The sequence below is a fragment of the Lepisosteus platostomus genome, chromosome 13 (genome assembly GCF_059453375.1).
Source record: "Lepisosteus platostomus isolate fLepPlt1 chromosome 13, fLepPlt1.hap1, whole genome shotgun sequence".
Taxonomy (NCBI): Eukaryota; Metazoa; Chordata; class Actinopteri; order Semionotiformes; family Lepisosteidae; genus Lepisosteus; species Lepisosteus platostomus.
Window position 1 is genome coordinate 30,705,163 of NC_142623.1, and position 20,242 is coordinate 30,725,404.

At 43.5% G+C, this 20,242-nt stretch overlaps 1 protein-coding gene across 3 annotated transcripts in view; it reads left to right on the plus strand.

Moving 5' to 3' along the window:
- The window catches only part of LOC148650370 (serine/threonine-protein phosphatase 2A 55 kDa regulatory subunit B beta isoform), a 104,421-nt gene that overhangs the window by 8,774 nt on the left and 75,405 nt on the right, over window positions 1-20,242 (plus strand). Inside the window, exon 1 of one of the 3 annotated variants that reach the window (XM_088604102.1) lies at window positions 483-884. The exons of the other annotated variants lie outside the window; for them this stretch is intronic. Coding sequence (XP_088460228.1) covers window positions 806-884 — 79 coding nt within the window. The 5' untranslated portion in view covers window positions 483-805. Of the gene's footprint in view, window positions 1-482; window positions 885-20,242 lie in introns of those variants that run through there. 3 annotated transcript variants of the gene reach the window in all.

Genomic DNA, 20,242 nt, shown 5'->3' on the forward strand with positions numbered 1-20,242 from the left:
TCTTGGCAACGTATCTACTGTCCAGTCAGCACAAAATGTACCTGTTCCTTAATTAAATACCAAAGATCACCACTTTCATTAGCAGCATTCTTATTATTGTCTGAGTGTGGGTGTTATTGTGAATGGGAGCAGTGCAGTACCGTTAGGGATCTGCTCAGATAGAACGGCACTCAGTTTGTTTACAGGTAATTGCTGACTTAGCAAATTCTGGAGCCGTGATGGGCTTGAGTCAGTGACAGATCATTTTATGTGTGTGTGTGCGTGCGAGAGGGAGACAGGGTACTAGGAGAGAGAGGGAGGGAGGAAGACGGAGAGCGAAAGAGAGGGGGAGCCAGTCCACCAACACTGGGGCTTCGGAGTTTCTGCTCTCTAGAACCGGCAGCAGCAGTAGCGCCGGCCACAGGCAGCAGCAGCACAGGCTTGACTCCTACAAAAATCCCCTCCCCTCCCCTTCCCCACAACCCCCCCCCCACCCTCCCCTTCCCTACAAATCCTGCAAAAGAAAAAGCAACATCCTCGCGTCCTGCTGGCGGCAGGGGAAGGAAACATGGTGAAGGAGAGAGCAGCCGCGCGCGGAGATCGCTCCCGTCCTCCAGCTGTGCTTGCCGTAGAGGAAGGATTAAGCACTGAATAAGTGATGCCGCTGTAGCGCTCGGAAACAGGAGCAGCTCTGCCCCTTCTCTCCTCTTCTTCCACTCTCCTGTCTCTCTCTGTGTCTGTGTGTGTCATCGGCAGCCAGGATGGACTGAACACTAGGACACCACTGCTTTTTTTTTTTTGCAAGCAAACGAGCAAGCAAAAAAAGATGAAATGCTTTTCCCGTTACCTGCCTTACATCTTCAGACCTCCGAGCACTATCCTCTCTTCCAGCTGTCACACAGAAGGTAGGGACACGGGGGGTTGGTGTTCTGGGGCTGCTGAGGTGTTTGTGTGGCAGAAGGTGGCCTGGGAACAGGATGCACTGTGGGGTGTTAGTTTGGGGGGTGGGGGGGGGGAGTTAATGACTGGGATAGTACACTGCCCAATCCTACTTCTTACAGTGCGTGCTGTTTCAACCACTGTTGGGGTGTTACTAGATGGTGCTGAGATGAAGAGCACTGAAAGTAAATCATACTGTATTTCATCTGCCTGCATTTACTTAATGCTGTTTTGGAGGACCTGGGGGGGACTGGCGAGTGTAGGTTACAAGATCAGCGATCCTGAGGTTGAGAGGCGAGCCACTCTTTGAGAAAGAAAGGGGTCTGCCGTGCAGTATGTGGCTGACTTGTACTGTTTGCATTATTGATTTCGAATGATCAGCCAACAGAAGAAGGTGGAATGTCTCGCAATAACATAACCCATAGTTGAGTAAACAGAAAAATTAATTGTCCTGGAGCCGGGTGGGTTATTGTGAGAGGACGGAGCACTCACTTCTGAAACGCCTAATGAGCGTGTGGGGCCTTGAGGTCCAGATAGCTACACTACATAAATTCTATCATAAAGCTGCAAAACATTGTGCATATTTGTCTGGAAGTACAGTATTGCAACCCCAGACTTTAACCCAACGTGATTGTGGAGCATGAGAACTTTCTCAGGCTTGTTAGCATTCCCTGTAAGGAACTAGTCACGATGACTGCACTTGTCAGAAATGAGAGAGATGTCGAATTACGGACATATGTTTGTTTTTTTTCCAAATCCAATGAAAAGCAAATGTATGAACTTGATACAATTTTCTTTGGCAGGTATGGTACGTTTATGGAGATCCGCATCTGTCACTTAGGATTTCCGTGAGATGATGACTCATGTTTGCACGGCTCCATTCTTATTGCATAAGGGTTTAGAACCGACACTGCACCTAGAAATCGGTGAAGGTGGCACCTCTGTATGTAGTATAGCTTAACCTAAATACATCACATGATCTGTCTCCGCACGCCGCAGCTACAAGCCAGTGACAAGACGCTCTTTGTTTTTAAGGTGAACTATGTGACCCGGACCTGCTGGCTAATGTGGCTGTTGCCCTCTGACAGTATTACAGTGTTACAGTATGGAATAATACTTCTAAAAATCCATTAATAACATAACATCACTTTATTAGCCCAGTACAATTTCTTGCATTAGGAATTCGTCTTTTCGCATGCCCCAGCTTGCTCTCCATGAGACACAGACACACAGACAGGGAGAGAGAAGCTTGGGGTCAGAGCGCAGGGTCAGCCATTGTACAGCGCCCCTGGAGCAGTTGGGGTTAAGGGCCTTGCTTATGGGCTCAACGGAGTAAGATTCCTCTGCTGGCTGCGGGATTTGAACCGGCAACCTTCCAGCCACAGGCGCAGATCCCTAGCCACAGAGCCACCGCTCCGCCCTTTTTTCCATCATGAACCTACAGCGTGGATGGAAGTCATATTACATGTACAGTTTTCTGCCACTACATGCAGTATGTTGCAATGTCCAAATTATAGTGATGATGCAAATATATACTGTTAAATATATATGTTTACATTGGTTACATTGGTGTTAAAGCAAGCAGCTGGTAAATCCTGGAATGGATTAAACTTTGATGCTACAGGAGTCTTAGTTCACTTAGCACTTAGTTCCTGTACTGGGCCCATAGTCACTTTGTTAAGGTGGAAATACCAGTAGCTGGCAGTCATGGTAGGTCTCCATTCACTAGATGCATTCCCAAGGTGCAGAGAGATGGGGGGGCAGGGTTTCCCCACAATATCGGGGGACATCACCTCATATTCAGTCCTTCCCATTCAAGTGTGAGCTGCAAGTGGTGAGGTCAGTGAAGTAGGACATGCCATCTTGGGGGGATAAAATTAGATGGATGGCCTTTTCTATAATACAAACTTAAATACAGATGAGGAGTGAGTGCTATAAAAGGATTTATTAGGTCTGTGTTTGCTAGGGTTAATGCTCTCTGCTGTTAGTTTTTAATTATTTAACTCTTGCCCCAGGGTGCTCACAGCAAGGAGCATGTGCTTATAAGAGGGACTTTGTTTAACTTGAATTCCATGGAGATTACTGTTATGAATTCACATTATTACACAGGAGACCAAGTAGGGCATTATCTGAAATGATATTTTTGTTTTAGTTCTGAGCATGATGTGATGAAAAATAGTGACTTTGCCTGCAGCATTTCCTCCTAGTTATTTATTTATGTACTGTACAATGTATATGGTGCTCAAATATCGGAATGTGTACAAAACACTTGTATTTATACTTACACATTCATAACCCACTGTACGTTTGTTGCTTAGGAGGTACTTCCAAGCACAGAGCTCTTCGGTATGCATGGAGCAAAGGTTTGCTCTGTAATTCTTACAGTGTCATTGATTATGAAGGATTACTAGACAATTGGTATGCTGAGTGAAATTGTAGGTCCTAGGTAACACCTTATATTGAAAAATGCTGAATTCCAGTGTCAATTCATATGACCAGACCCAAATCCTGACAATCACCTGCTCCCACTAAGGTATAAATGTTACAGTAGGCTTCCCTTCCCAGGGTTCATTGCTCAGCATTTCTCCAACAAGTTTACCGTCTCTGCTTCCCTTATCCCCTCATTTAGTTTCACCTTCCTGGAGTTCATTGCTCAGCTTCTCTAAACAACCCTACTGTCTCGGTTCTTCAATAGGATTCCATTCCCGGAGTTCACTGTTCAGCATCTCTGAACAACCCCACCATCTTGGCTGTTGTAGCAAGCCCATTGGTTCATCTCACAGGAGGCTTCAGGAGGCCTCATCCTCATCCATAGGCATTGCATTGCTAGCATAAATGAATTGACTGAATAATTCAGTTATATAACGTACAATAATTCATTATATATCAATAATGAATAACATTTCCCTAAAGGCTTTTAAAGAACACTAGACACAGTCAACAAGCGGTACTCTTTCCTTGAGCTTCAGAGATGGATGGGAAGGAAATATGCAACGTAACTTGTTTGATTATTTGCCACTTATTGAAGAGGTGACAAATCACAGGGGTGACATTTACTTTCATAGTACAGCTAATGAAATGCATTTGTGGCTATAGAATGGCCGGTCGGACTGTGATGTAGCTTTATGCGGGTCTTCATTTGCGTCCTCAGCTCTGGAGGTGTACGCGGTTAATTCAGGCTACAAACCTGCTGATGTCCCTGTGCAAACTCAGTGGACACTCAGTGTGGGATCAGACGCCCCTGTCCTGTCCTCTTTATGGTCACCTTTGTTTCAGAGGCCTTGTTTTTGTGTTCGTTGCTAGTTGAATTGTCAGTGACAGTGGAAAACAAACCATATCAGACAGGGGTAGTCAGTTGGCAGATCATTGTTGAATTGTCGCAAATTGGCTGATTATGTTCCAGTTAATATAATAATGCATTCAACATGCAGGTGGTAGACAAGACTCAACGTGGAATTGTTTTGAAGATGGCTAACTGGTTCAAGTCTTATTGTGGATGTTTTCAAGCATCAATAACCTAATGAAATAAAAACCAGAAGCAGAATTTTTGGCATTTGTTATAAAAGATTTGTGTTTAAAATTGCTCAGGGTTTCAGGGGATAATAAATCAGGCCTCCATTGTAGAGCACTATATAGTATTTCAAGCATTTAATATGAGGATAACACAGGAACCTGTTGCAGCTGGATAATTCATAGTGAAGCTTGAATTTTTTTGTTCTGCACTTTCCCTTTCAGCCTAATTTGTATTCCTTTTGCTGTGGTTTCCCTGATAAAGAATTTGGCATTCCATGTTACTTCTGATGGATTAAGGCTTAAAAAGCAATGGGTTTTTGGAGCATTTATTATTTTTGGGTGTAGTTTTAGTGTGTCATTTGTGAATGCACAGTGGAAAACAAAGTGAAAACATCTGTTGCTCCAGATACCATAGTGCTGTCTGACATGTCATCATTCAGCACTATTTGGTTGGTCTCTTGAGTTTAGATAACAATGCTGTGAAACAAAAGAGGAAGAGGAAAAGCTAAAGAAAACAAAAACTCTGCTGCTTTTGGTGTCCAGGTGCCGCACAGGGTCTGATGACTTGATTTCTTTTGCTTCTGGGTGCTATTTTAGTGCCCAAGCCTTTTTGTAATTGTGTGTTCTATGCATAAATGGTCGCTCTCAGTCATAAGACTGCGGAAGAAGGAATTGGCGTACGTTATCCAGATAGCAGCGGATGTGATAAAGATTTTAAAATGATAACATGGGAACTTCTCTCCTTGGACATTGTAATACAGCACGTTACATTTGTTCCTTTAGCCTCCAATTTCCTGAATAATATACTGGACATAAGGAATCAAAGAAGAGGTTAGCTTTGTTGATTGCTAGTGCCATTTTAAACCAAGAATGTAGTCCAACAATAACAAGCAGGGTCTCGGGGTATCCGCTTCAACAACATAGCTGGACAGCTTGTTCCATACTCCCCCAACCCTTTGTGTAATGTGGTGACTCCTACTCTCAGTTCTGTATGCACTTCCCTGAAGTTTCCACTACAGTTTCTGTTTGGCTGTTGATCCTGAAGATCCTGGATGATTTAAGAGAAAAAAGTTAAATTTGCAACACACATTTCTACTTAGGCTGTTTTCTTAACATGGCCCTAGTTAAAGATCTGTGAAGGTGTGCTGTGGAGAAAGCAGAGACTGAAGTAAAGCTGAGTGAAACCATGGTAAAAACACAGTAATGGAAATGGACATATGGTCAGTCATGGTATAAAATGGATTGAAACGTGGTAAAAGTGTGGAAGCAGCTGGTAATGAAAAAGGTTGCACACATGCAAGAAATTATTATTATGATAGTGGTGATGGTGTTTTAACATGATAAAACCATGATTTTAAAACAAGAATGTTGCGCAACAATTTCATGAAGGATCTCTTTGTGTAAAGTCTCACCCCCTGTTCTAGGACTGAGAAATGTCTAAATGTACACTTGAGATTAGCAGGGGGGTGGGGGTGTGTGATCTATGTAGGATCTATATGGCTGTACTGTAGCTCAGTGGGCATTGGTAGGATTAAAACACTGAGTTGGTTTCCAAGGCTTTGGGGAGAGCTGTCTGACCAGGAATGTCAAACTATAAGAAAGGGAAGAATCCTCTTGAGACGCCTCACTACCATGGAGAAACCACGAGTCCAGTAAGTGAAAATAAAAAAGTGGGCAGCTGATATTAGCATGGAAAAAGATTTATTTTATTTTATTTTCTATCATTAACGTTATCACATTTTTTACCACAAAAACATTTTGTATATTTTACATGTTAAAGTAACGTTACAGGAGACATAAATTGTTGATATGTTGTTTCCAACATCTGTCAGTTATTTCTGAACAGGAAAATACAGTATTTCCCATCCCCTTCTAGGGTTTGGATTTTGAATCAGTCTCTTTTTTTTCTCCTTTTGAGATGATGAAATATTTGTCTTATTTTTTTACTGATCCAAGTGATTTCTTTCAAGCTGAAAAAGGCTGAGGGGCGCCAGTCCTGAAAGCTTGCCTCAGTAAAGGTGCATCGTGGTTCTGTAGGTTTACCAAGCCTCTACTTTTTGTGCCCCTCTTCACCACATTTCTCTTCTATTGCCGTGAACTCACCGCGACGTGCAGATTTTCGCTCACCCTCAGTGCGTACTGCTCCCTTGCAGGACCTGACTCATTGCGATGGTGATGTATCCGTGAGGGCGAATGTGCAAGTCACAGTGTGCTGCCCGCCCTTGGGGGAGCTCTCTTACTCCGCTTGTGTCTTTGCTCCGTCCCTGTCGCGTCTGCGGCAGAGCCTGCTTCCACAGTCTGGGACTGTCCCACCTGCTCAGACAACACCCTGCCCAGGTCGGCTATTTTGTTTTTGTGCCTGCAGGGGAGGAGAGGAGTACCCTCTGCTGATGCCCGTGCATTAATCACGGAGTATCAAAAGCTACATTGCGCACCTGGATGCACATGGGTGCTTGGGATTCGTTGCACTTTTATAAAAAAAAAAAACTCAACTAAGATGGGGGGTGGGGGGGAAAGCTGTTTTGCAGAAACGATCTTCTCTGCCGCCCTTTAAGGTTAGTAAGGGACAGGGCAGACGCAGACAAGCTGGCCACGCTGCTGACCCCTAGAGTGCGGTTTTGCACGGTCAGCACTGAGGAAAAGACAAACCTGCTGCAGACAGACAGAGGAGGCGGCTTGGAAAATAACAATAAGCACAGTGTGATTGATTCCCTTGCAGAATGTCCGTAAAAGCCTGCCATTCTCTTTTTTTAGCCTTCCCTTCCATCGTATTCCCATTTATTTTAGGTTTTGGCAGCCCGCTCAATTTAACAGATGCCTTAGGCTGTTTATTCATTTAATACTTTTTTATAATTTTGACATTTCATTTTCACCCTACTATGCTGAGCTTGTGGGGCTGCTTTTTGCTTTCCTTATATTATAAGCAAGTTGCCATGTCATGTAATTTGCCAAACCGCTTTATACCATACGGTGTCGGAGGAAGCCGGAGCCTACCCGGCAAGCAACGAGTAGAGGCGGGATATACCCTGGACAGGACGCCAGTCCATCACAGGGCCAGTGCAAGCCAATCACACATGGGGACAATTAGGAGGCCACGGTAAAGGCAGAGGGGGAAAATTTGGCCCGGACACCGGGATAACTCCCTACTCTTATCGAGAAATGCCCAGGGATCTTTAATGACCACTGAGAGTCAGGACCTCGGTTTAACCTCGGTCTCATCTGAAAGATGGTATAAGGATGTTTTTCCAAATAATAAAGAAAAATCTTTTGCAAAGTTTCTTTGTACAAAAACAAGTGTCTGGGAAGGGTCTTGTGTGGGTTAAAATAAAAAGACTATTTACAGCCATCCTGACAATAGCACTCCGTAAGAGAGATAAAGGGAAGATATATTCTAATTATCTCTAGCTTATTAGAGATAATTATCCCCCTGTGAATTAAATTTTTAACAGCACCACTAGCAGATTGAAAATAGGTTTCACTGCAAATAAATTTCAGATAATTTTTTTCTGTAGGAGATCATTATTGTAATTAACGCTGGATTGCATCTTTTTATCTTAAAATAAAAAGAACAGTCTATTGGATGCTCACCAATTTGTACTAACACCAAAGAACACCAATTTGTTCTTTCAGGTCATGTCTATGGGTGCATAGAGATACAGTGGTCAGAGAGCTGGCAGTCTTGTTGTGGCGGGAGAACTGCACATACGGAAATGTGAGCTCACACACACTTTGTAAAACATGGGCTTTGGAAAATAATGCTATTGGAGGAGAAATGGTTTCTGAAAAAAACAACAATCTGGTTTAAAGCTGTAAAATGCTAGTAAAGCTACTCCCTGTGTGCTTCTTCCCATCTAGTGGTTATCGCAGCAGAAAGAGCACGGCTTAGGTTTTGAAGCTGAGCTCTGTGAAGACTGCAAGATCAGTGATGGTAACAGCGATTGCCCTGACGTATTCAAAATAGCTGACTGGGTGACTGGGCAGCTGTCGCTATCGCTGTTTCAAAGCAGAACAACGAGGTAGGCAAGGTCTCCCTGTTGATTTGAGGTTGTGCAGGAGCCTTCTTGGCAGTGCAGACAAACGCTTGCCACAATGCACGAGAGTAGTACGCGATCGTCTGAGTCAGGCCGTTCTTGGTAGTGACCCAAGCTGTCAGATATTCCGAGATTTTACATGGTTGTCATGGCTGGTTGTAATGGGTAGCATGTCTACTAGAGAAAAAAATCAAATAATAATAATAATAATAATAATAATAATAATAATAATAATAATTGCTTATACTTATATAGCGCTTTTCTGGACACTCCACTCAAAGCGCTTTACAGGTAATGGGGACTCCCCTCAACCATCCATTTGCAGCCCCACCTGGATGATGCGACGACAGCCATAGTGCGCCAGAACGCTCACCACACATCAGCTATCAGTGGGGAGGAGAGCAGAGTAATGATGCCAATTCATAGAGGGGGATTATTAGGAGGCCATGATTGGTTAGGGCCAATAGGAAATTTGGCCAGGATGCCGGGGTTACCCTACTCTTTTCGAGAAACGCCCTGGGATTTTTAATGACCACAGAGAGTCAGGACCTCGGTTTTACGTCTCATCCGAAGGACGGCGCCTGTTTACAGTACAGTGTCCCCGTCACTATACTGGGGCATTAGGACCCACATGGACCGCAGGGTGAGCGCCCCCCTGCTGGCCCCACAAACGACTCTAAGCAGCAACCTTAATAACGCAACTCGGTTTCTGGATGAGTCCTGAATGAGGCTGGGTGGCACGGTGGTGCAGGGATTAGCATTGCTGCTTCGTAGCGCTGGGGCCCTGTGTTCAATTCCAGACCTGAGGAGCTATCTGTGTGGAGTTTGTGTGTTCTCCCCTTGTTCACATGGGCTTCCTCTGGTCTTTGTTTTCTTCACACAGTCCAAAAACATGCTGGTAGGTTAATTGGTTTCTGGGAAAGTTGGCCCTGGTGTGACTGTGTCTCTATCCTGTCACAGATTGCTGTCCTATCCAGAGTGAATCCTGCCTTATGCCGACAACAATGTCGCCGCCATTATGACTGCAACAGTAACAGCTGAGTGAGCAATATTACCAGGAATCTGTATAAGTGGCACGGTTTGGTCAAATTAGATCAATTTTGTTTTTATCTCATGTCCGCGGTAATGATAAGAAAGCATCCTGTCCGCGGAGGAAATCGTAAAAAAAGCAACTACAGTGCGTGAGGCACATATATTCAAATTTAAATGGGAGAGAACACAAAGTCCTCAAAATCATTTGATCATAAACAATAGTCCCACCAAGGCAGCTGGCCCCATAAATTGGAATATTCTTCCAGAAATATCGAGCCGGTCTGTATTTTTAGCAAACTTTTGTGCCCATGCGCTGGGGCGCAGGGAAGGCGTGGTGATTAATTACATGGTGCTGGAGCTGTGTACGGAGAGCAGTCTGGCCCTGCCTTCAGGGCCCACACAGTGCAGCAGTGCTGGAGGCAGGCTGTAATTTATTAGAGAGAGGCCTTCTCCTGGTTGCGTGTCTAAATAGGAAAATAGGACTTCCGTTTCGGTGGTGGTGGTGGGGGGGGGGGGATGGGGGATTTGCATGGTGAGTCTGCACCCCCAAAGTCAAGAGGAGCCAAGGAAGACATATGGAAAGTGAACGAGCCTCCCAAGGGAATCGTTTTTCAAATTAATAAATCATGGAAACCACAATTCCCTCGCAACATGAGGGGGCCTCAGATGTCCCTGCAGGGTGCAGATTGCTGTATTTTTAGCTCTGCTTGCCTAGATTTACCTACCCCATGTCCAGAATCTGCAGGGAGGGCGCAGGAACAGTGGCAAATGCTTCTTGTTACACGTGATTAACACTGAATGTATAATTGCCATCCTGTTGATAGATCATAGTCCTGCACATGGTGTGTTACCAAGCTTGGTGAGAAGAATTCAGGTCCATGCCTGTAGTATGTTCAGTATTGTTGAAATGGAGGGTTATTACAAGAGCCATTGCAACCTCTGCATTACTTTTTCCGTGCACCTGTTATGGATTTCTACATTCCCTTAAGAGAAAGGATCAAAAACCTTCAGCAGAGGGAGATGTGGATTGGATAGTGCATCATATTAAAGTTCATTCTGCTCTTTAGAAGTTCAGTGGAAGCCTCCAAAAGTTTCCTGTATACCTGTAGTAACTCAGACAGCTCTTTGCAGACTATAGGTACATGGTCATTGATCTCCACAAGTTGGGAGATGATTGGATCTCCCATTGTCCAGTGTCCTGTATTAAAACATGTAAAGCTACTGGCATAGTGACCACTCTGTGCAAGAGAATCCTGTTACCAAGGGCTGTTCAATACGGTGTTTGGACTGCAGCTGTAAATCCAGTGTCAGGTGATGGAGATCTACAACACAAACTGGCTTCTTCAGGATAGAAATGGCTAAAAATAATTATTTATGGTAAATTTTGATTTTGTCCTATGCCATGCTATTATTGTTATTACATTTTTAGAATTTCATAAATGAGAGACACTAACATCAATCCAGAATGAGTTAAGGACTGGGTATCCGTTCCTGTTTCAGCCAGGCTATGAATAATTTTGGAGGACACTGTATATCTACATATCTACACTGTAGAACACGGAGTACCTCTTTGGACTGTTGGTACATACGTGATTTTGGCTTGCTCATTAAATCTTTCATGTGGTCCTAAAGGAGTGTTCAGAATATACCCAGATTTCTATTGGGCAAGCTTTGCCATGGGAGTAAATACAGTGATGAAATTGCACCCCCATCACACGTTTTTGCCACAGGTAAAGTACAGTATATGCTGGGCTCATGTAAATCAGGCGACAGAGACTTTATCACCTGTGGTATTAAGAAAAACGCCTTTCTTGTTTCCTGTCAGCTTAGCCCTCTGAAGGTGAAAGTAACTAGCAGTCTTGAATTGAATGGATGTTGTACTGTAACTCCATCTTCACGTCTGATTCAGAGACTCGGTAATGGCGCTGATCTGTTCTAAAGCAGCTGTTCTGAGATGCTGAGGGAGCCTGTTGTTCTGTGATCCATTTTGCGAGTGTCCCTCAGTGAGGGTTGTGACGTAGTGGGGTGAGGACCGTTCCTAGGTGCGAGGGCTGTGATGTAGTGGGGATAGGACCGTTCCCAGGAGAGAGGGCTGTGATGAATGAGCACACGCAGCAGGAGTGAAACCCACACAGCTCGGATGCTGAGCGTGGGGGGAAGCCAGCTTGACGCTGCTCAAGCCCTAAAATAGAACTTCAGTTTATCACCAGGTTCTCTTTTCGCTCTCAGGTTTGGCAGTTTCTAACACTGCTCCCGGGGGGAGCATGAATCCAGCCCAATTCAGCACTGAGCACGAAGATGTTCTGCGGGCGTAATCATCCTGTTGGAATTAATGCATTGCCAGTGGTATTTGTGATCATATTCCCAAATTATTCCTCGCATTCCCAAGGGAATCCCAAGCATGGGGTTTGAAAAGTCTGGTCCAGAAGGAAGAGTTTACCTTCTAGTCCACCAGCATCTCCTACTGTACAACAGCAGCATGACCCTCCAACAGAGGTGTCTTCTGCCAGCCTGGCAGAACGTTTGACATCTGCTGAGATCAGGCTGTGAGCTGGTAATTCTGCTGTTATACACCAGATTGGCCTTGAAGAACCCTAGGCCAGCGGGGAATGCACAAAACAGTAAAACAGTTTTTAACGGCTTAATTGTTAGCTCCTAACAGGCATAGGTTCTTTCACCCTCCAGAGTTCACACTTTACTATAGCTCTAATTATTTTTTGGTTAGAATGATCACCAAGGCTTTAAATGTATTGCCATTAAATTAAATGCAGCTGCTTATATTCCGTGCTAAGCAATGTCATATTACTTTCAAATTACATTTAACTAAAAGATAAAACCATGTAAACAGCAAAGTCTCCTTTAAGCAGTCATAGAGCTGAACCTTAATAGAATCTATTTCTTCCAACTCCATTGTGTAGGAGATAAAAAAAAGATCATTTTTCTTCTTTTAGTATGATCATTTCTGTGGTCATCCTATAATAATTGGCATTTATTAAGATAAAGTAATACAACATAATTTAACCCTCAATAATATGCAATTTCATATCCATAAATGTCATGTAGAATAAATCCTTACCCATAGTTCCTGCTCAGTTCCTGAGATCAGAAGAGTAGTAGAAAGCAGTCAAGATCAGTGGAGAAAAAGATATGTAGGAGTGAAAGAAAACTATAAATGAATGCTTAATAAACATGTAAATGTCTGGTTTTCATTTGGTGAAGCTTTTCTACTGGCACCTGTTCTAGGAAGTAATTACTCATTAATTGAGTTGCTGTTGTGGTTCAAGAGCTATACAGCCCAGCCTGAAAGCTCTGCTTATACACTCCTACCCTTTCAGAGCACTGGGGCTTTCAAGCCAAGAACTACAGCCTGGAAACATCAGACTGACTGTCCAAGGCAACTGCCAGCAGATTTAATTATGCCGCACTGTAGGCTGAACAGAAATGTGTCTCTGATCTGGATTTCACCCTTGTTTTCTCTCCGAATTGAAAAGCTTAAGTGGAATGTCAAAAGAAAGCTCACCTGTCAGCTCGCGAGTCAGGTAATCAGGTGTAGTTTGACTCTGCCAGTCTGGTCTCATCGTTTATTGCAGCACAGCTGCTGACACTTTGAAATGCAGGGCTCATCTCAGGCAGTCTTTGCCTGTGGTTTTGTGATATGTGTTTATTTCTGGGTGTGCTCATGGCACAGGAGTGAAAATGAGATTTAGACACCACCAGAGATGGTTCCCGGAAGAACTATGCTGTTGCCATTTCCAGAGAGAGCAAGGTTAAATGTTCGGATTTTATTTTTCACTATCCCAGTCTTCCTCAAAGTCTCTGTTTTCCTTCTCTGTCTTTGTGTTATCTTCTTTTTTTCTGTTTTTGTTATGGTTCTTACCAGCAGTACAGATACATTTTTATATCGTTTCCACCAAAAATATTTTTCAATTAGATTAAAAACTGTTTTAAATTTGAAAGAATTGTCATTTCTTATAAAGATGGAGAGGGAGTTTCAGCAACAGCGGTATAACAGCCTGAAGTCATGAGTCACTGAGGAAGGTTTCTGGGCATTACCACTGAATTTCTTTTCTCAGTAATAATAATTGTAATAAGTGTAATAAGGGCATCCTAAAAGTGGGATGACCAGTGAAGAACCTATAATTCTGTGTTTCACTATTTCTATGTCCTTCCTATCCAAGTATAAATGTCTGTCATTAGTGTAGAAGTGAAAGCTAAGATCACACTTCCTCATTTTGTCAAGTATTAACATACAGCATACGCACTGAACAGCAAGAGCCCAACGATGGTATCCTGGGGAACACCAAAGTGAACAGTTCACAATGCAGATGTCTCTTTATCTGTTGAGACATCCTGAATCTACAACAGTAAGAGTTAGACAAGTCTGGAGCTTTTCCAGACAAACCAGTGCAAAACTACAAATCATCTAATCACAACAAATGACTGGACCTTTATATGCCGTCATCACAGAGAGATCTAACACCAGGCTAGAGTCTGTAGCAAGAGGAAACATCCTTACAGACTTCAAAAAAGCAATCTCAGCGCTATGACCAAAACAAAGCCCAGACTGAAATCTCTAAAGATAATCATTTCTGAGGAGAAGCTTAGATTGATGGTGGTGATAACTTTCTCAGTTACTTTAGCAAGAAAAGGAAGATGGGAAATAGCCTGATAATTTCTTTAGACCTCTGAAGGAAAGCTCATGTTTCTGCAGAAGAGATATTACTTTAGCCACTATAGAATCTATGGGAACCATGCCTGGTTTGGAAGAGCTCCTGTATTAGGTTAGACAAGACCTAAACTGGAATGCATTACTCATATAATGGTTACAAATAAGACAAGGTCATTCAGCCCATTTACTTGTTTGTTTTAAATGAGCTACAGTAGTTGGGATGGTTTAAATGAGTCTGGTTTCAGTGAGGAGCCAATCATACTGAATTAAGTTTTGGGGACTTTCATCCTTTATGAAAGATTGTTCATCCTGGCGGAGTTGGGGGTGCAGTGGGGTGATGAGCTGGTGTCCATCCTGGAGGAGCTGGGGTGCAGTGGGATGCTGAGCTGGAGTTCATCCTGGCTGAGTTGGGGTGCAGTGGGGTGATGAGTTGGTGTCTATCCTGGGGGAGCTGGGGTGCAGTGGGGTGCTGAACTGGAGTTAATCCTGGGGGAGTTGAGATGCAGTGGGGGTGATGAACTGGAGTTCATTCTGGCAAAGTTGGGGTGCAATGGGGGTGATGGGCTGGTGTTCATCCTGGGAGAGTTGGGGTGCAATGGTGTGATGAGCTGGCATTAATCCTAAAATAGATCTGTGAGGTGGCCAGGCAGCTTGTTTCAGACACTCCCATGGTTTTTGGTGTAAATTATTCCTTTTAGTTTCATTCCTCCTAAATTCAGTCTCTGTCCCAGTGTTCTTGTGTCACTGCAAAGCATGAAGTAATCCTTTGTGTTGACATTGTGAATATCTCTGAGGATTTTGAAAACTTGCAGTTTCCTTTGTTAAAGCCCCGAAAGATTGGACTCCAGGTCACCTCTTAAAATCTCTATGAATCAGTCCTGTAAATCACCTGCAGCAAATCTATATAAGGTTTCCAAGATGTATTGGAATTGCTCTGCCTCTTACTGCTGCCAAGTCCTTAAGTGAGCAAACAGTGTGGAGATAAGATTCCTAGTGGGCAATTACTTAGGGAAATGGTCGCCTGGGGTTTCTCTTGGAATGCTGTACAGTATATCCTTTTATTAGCCTTGCCAATGAAAATGTGACAGAACATAATTAACACACCTCACACGTGTTATTTATTGTAAAAATGGTGTGGAAGTAGGGGCCTGTCATGAACTTCGTTATTTTGGCTGGAGTGCTGGATTCCTTGGGTCATTTAATTGGCTCTTTGCCTGGCTTGAAATCATTCATTGCTTGTGCAATCACTCCATTAGCTGCTCGGGGAACGGCCTCCAACTTTTATGAGGCTGTGTGAGGTGTGGAGATCTTTGACCGTCTCTCCACTGGCTTGTGCCTTTCATTTGCTGTTTCTCCAAATAAAATATTTTTTTTGACATGACCTCTTGCCTTCAGCCTTCCTGTGAGCCACATTGGGTCAGGGGCAGAGTCTAGGGGTGACCAGCCCTGGTCCAGAGTGAACTGGTTCAATAAAGGGTGTTGATATTTATAACTAAACAAATCACCTGCTTCAGTGGTTAAAATTAGTCTGAATGTTTAACATTGGCCTGTTAAACCTGTTGGCCAGCCCTGGTCTTTACCTCTCAGAACTGGTCATTGCTGCTTATTCTCAGGTCAGCTTTTCTATTCTAAGCTTCATTTGTTTTGCAAATAGGGGTCCTTTTCTCCATTTCTACACCCTTATTCCTTCTAGACGTGCACACAAACCACTAACCAAGTCAGCTGAAATATTCATATGGATGATAAGCATTGTCCATTAACTGCCTTTGCATTATTAAAAGGCTTAATTTGGCCATATCCTGAGTTTTATAATCTCAGATGATTATCAGAGAGAAGAGGAGGATTTGTTCTGTAGTCCTGGCTGTGTACATTTGGAGTGGTGAAATTTCACTTGGAAACACATGACATTTGTCACTGTGTCCCAGAACATATCTGATGGTTATGTGTATCTTTCCATCCCCTAGAACTCTAGACTGATGAGCCATTTCCCAAAGCATCTAGCTGTTCTGTGTAGCTTGGAGCGACACAGCTATTACATCAGCTAGCTATCTGAGGGGGAAGATATGAAACGCAGGCAAAGCTAGTTGAGGTTGCAGATTGCCGAGTTTAATGATACCAATAGCGCATAATAACCAGTGATTGATGCCTCCTCCCAAAATGAAACTGTCGCTTTTCTGTGCGTGGCAGATTTGTCTCCCGACCAGCGAGGACTGAGGAGAGGCTCTTGCGGATGTGGTTCTAAATACTCTCGCTTGGTTCGTTTGCACGTCCGAACATTCCTTTTGGTTTTACTTCTTCATTCCTGTTGCGATGGGGTCTGCTAGAACCTTTTATTGTCGAGCACCCTGCCCCTGTGTTAGGAGCTGCTCATTTTTAATACGCAATTCCTCTCCATGCTGGTCCTGTGTGTCGCTCCCCCACCCCCCCTCCCCCTCCTGCCCCTCGAAGGCCTGCGGAGCTGGCGAGCCGCGCATCCGTCCGACCTGCTTTGGAAAACATTGCAGTCCAGCGCCGCCTGCCAGCGCCCCATTGATCGCGACCCCCACACGCTCAGCGCTGCAATCAATACCCGCCATCAGCGGCATGTGTATAAAAAGAGATCAATAGAGGGGAGGGGCTAAGCGAGCATCAGGCAAGACGCTGCCGAGCTGAGGCAGGGAGGTACAGCACGGAGGAGAACACACCGGTCTGGGCAAGGCGCTAGCACTGTTGTCTACCAGACCACAGCTGACAGGCTCAGACTCTGTTAGAGCTCCCGATTCATTTAATTCAAAGTGCTGGCAGGTCAAACAGTGGGGTATATCCTACTGTTTGTTCACCCACACTGCAAATCTATCACGCATTAGGCTGGGTTTGGATGTCCAATGGGGCCGATGTTAGGAGCTGGGTTTGGGGTTAGGGTTTGGGTCAGTTGGACTTTGGGTTAATGCCGGAAAGTGGGATTCCCATAAAGAAAAGGGCAACGTGTAAAAGCTTTTAAAAGCTTTCATAGTCTCTTTGTTTGTTTTCTCTGTAAATTTCTCGGTCTAAACTGAGAAGTAAAGTGCAGTGTACTGACAGACAGAAAGACCTTCTCCATTACACAAGACAACATCGGCATGAATTGCATTGAAACTTATCTCTGCCTTGCCAGCAAAAAGGAATATTTTTTGACAGGATGCAGATTTATTTAGGCTCATCTTATTATATTTCGGACTTCCTGTCTTGGGGATGTTCCTTCCAGGAGATCACTGTTCATTCTCGCTGTGCAGTGGTTGCATTCCGAATTCTGAGTCTCCTTGTGCGTGCAGCTCTCTCGATTCGGAGCTCGGTGACGCAAGCACGCTTTTTGTGTTTGTCAATCCACGCTGACTGATCTGCAGAGTTGAATTTTTGAGAAGGCGACAGAGCCCCTACTTCAGACATTAATAAAACATCAAACAGGCCTGTTCTGTCACACCGAGCAGACTCACCGTGCCTGCAGCTACTGTAGGTATCCTGCAAGTTCAGGAGACCGGAGCAGCTGAAAGAACATCTGCAGTCACTTCAGCGTTAAAATTCAAATGTTCCTCTCAGTCTATTAATGCAGGCTGGCACACTGCTGTGATAAACTAATTACGGTAATTGTGTGTACACTACATTAAACACAGATATTTCCTTCTTTTGTTCTCCTGTGTTCACTAAGTTCTTTGCTGTATTTGTACACGCTGTTATACATGTTTCCTCCTTTAGCACAACAGAAAAGGTACAATTGACCCAATATGCAGATTTGTTGTTTTTTTTCAACTAACTGGAGAACCCGGATTTTAATTTATTATTTGCATGTTAAACTGCTGGGCTAAACAAACATAGGAAATTGAGTACATGAGAGGCTGCATCTCGGTTTGCCACAGATCAATTCTGCTTGTTAAAGCTAATGCTGGAATTTGAACTCTGGTATGGCTTTGTGGTTGGAGGCAAAATAAAAATTATATTTATTGTTAATTTATCTTGGAAGTTTACTGGCATTAGCATGCATGTGTGAGGAAGATTCTTTCTTCTAAGATCCATACTAAGTGATTTCCCTGGGCCACACACAGCTATACCGCTCTGACGAGGCTAATAAAGCAGAAACAGCTGTCAGTGGCTGAAGACTTAATGAAAATCTACCGGAACCAGCATTAGAACCTCTTGATTTTTGATTTGACAGATTTTGCCTTCTGTCACTGTGAAATGGTCAGAGCTCATGTCTATCTACAGTGTGTGTACAGGCCGCATCAGTGCTGTCATTTTCACTGCTATGCTGTGTGGAGGCTATGTTGTGTTCAGGTGTCCAGTTTTGCTTGCCTTGGCAAGATGCACATCAGCTGTGTCAGCCGAAAATAGCTGGCAGCAAACACCAAGAAAGAGAAAAGGTCAGACGTTTGGCTTCAAACCAAAAGCAGAAAATCAGATCCTGCAAAACATACTGCTCTGAAATGTCTGTGACTTTTCTTCACCTTACTCTATCGGGTGCAGATATGTGCCGCGTGATCTGTGATTCACAATCAACAATGTAGTTGCAGTGTCTTGTTAGCTTTTGCACTGGCCTCTAATGCTCTTCCTCTCAGTATAGATCTACCCCATACAGTTTTCAGTGTAGGCTAAAGAGCAGAGCTGAAATTAGAGTTGATGCTGTAGAAAAGTACAAACACGCCCGACTGTGGTCCCAGACATGCTTCTAAATTTTGCAGATGAGCTGTCTTCAAACATGTCTCTCATCTACTGATCTGTGGTGGGATAAAACAAACTTGAGAAATAATGACCAAGATTATAAAAAGCAGCTATAAACATAACCTCAACAATGACGGGAATTTAATCAAAATCAGAATGCCTTGAAAGCCACTTAGCAGAATGTCTAGAATTCTTGTACAAACATAAGAAAGATGATAAATGCAGAGGCCAATTTGGACAATCCTCTTCATTTGGTAGCTGTTTCTTGAAGTAGCCCAGGTCTTGGGCCTTTGTATATGGAAATAAGAACTATTTCTTGTTTCCTGTCATTAACTTCCTTTTATTTGCTAGTGGAATACACGTTTCACCACTAAAGGCTGAAATAGGCCTTTATTGCTACATTTGTGTTTGCCATTCCCAGTTTTTCCCATCCATCCATTGTCTCAATGCTTCATCCAGAACAGGGTTGCAGGAGAACCGGAGCCTATACCGGCAAGCAAAAGGCACCAGGCAGGGTACACCCTGGATGGGACGCCAGTCTATCGCATGGGCAGATGCAAACACGCGCCAGGGCCAACTTTCCCAGAGGTCAATTGATCTATCTGATCTACTCCTGAGTTTTATAACCTCAGATGATGCCGGTATAGGCTGCATAAATAGACTAAAATAGTCTTTGGACTGTGGGAGGAAACCAGAGAACCCAGTGGAAATCCAGGAAAAGAAGGGGAGAACATACAGACACCACACAGATGGCAGTATAGGAATCGAACCCAGGGCCCCAGCATGCAATGCAGCAATGCTAACTACTGTGCCACTTTGCTACCTGGCTGTATTTTTGAATTTTTAAGATTGAATTGATTTGTTAATCATACCAGGATCTAAATCGTTGTTATACATCAGGAAGAGCAATATGTCTAAAACAGACATCGCTGAACACCTCTGCTTATATTGTCTAATTAGCGGTTAGACGTCTTAAGATGACATATTTCAAATTCATTTCCAATTCTCAACTGGATTTAACATGAATCGCTTTGGATTCTCTTAAAATGCTGAAGTTTTGTAAATATTCCTTTCCTAGTACATATTATTGAGCTTTTCAAATAGTTATTTACACTATTATTTTTTACTGTATCAGAATTAAGGCTGACTGGTCCAACTGATTCGGTTTTCCTGAGTTAGTGTTATATTCGCAGTTCACGGATCTGAGGATACATCTCCCATCTTTAGCAACGGTTAAAATATCCAAGGTCAGTTATATCCGAGAGAATAACATCTTTCATTTCCTTAAGTACAACAGGGAAAATTCCATCAGCAATTCATTCAGTTTCAGCTGCTCTATGTCCTGTCGAACCTCAGTGTCTGTTATGCTAAAATTGCTAACCTTCAACAATTATGGTGATCTATGGGG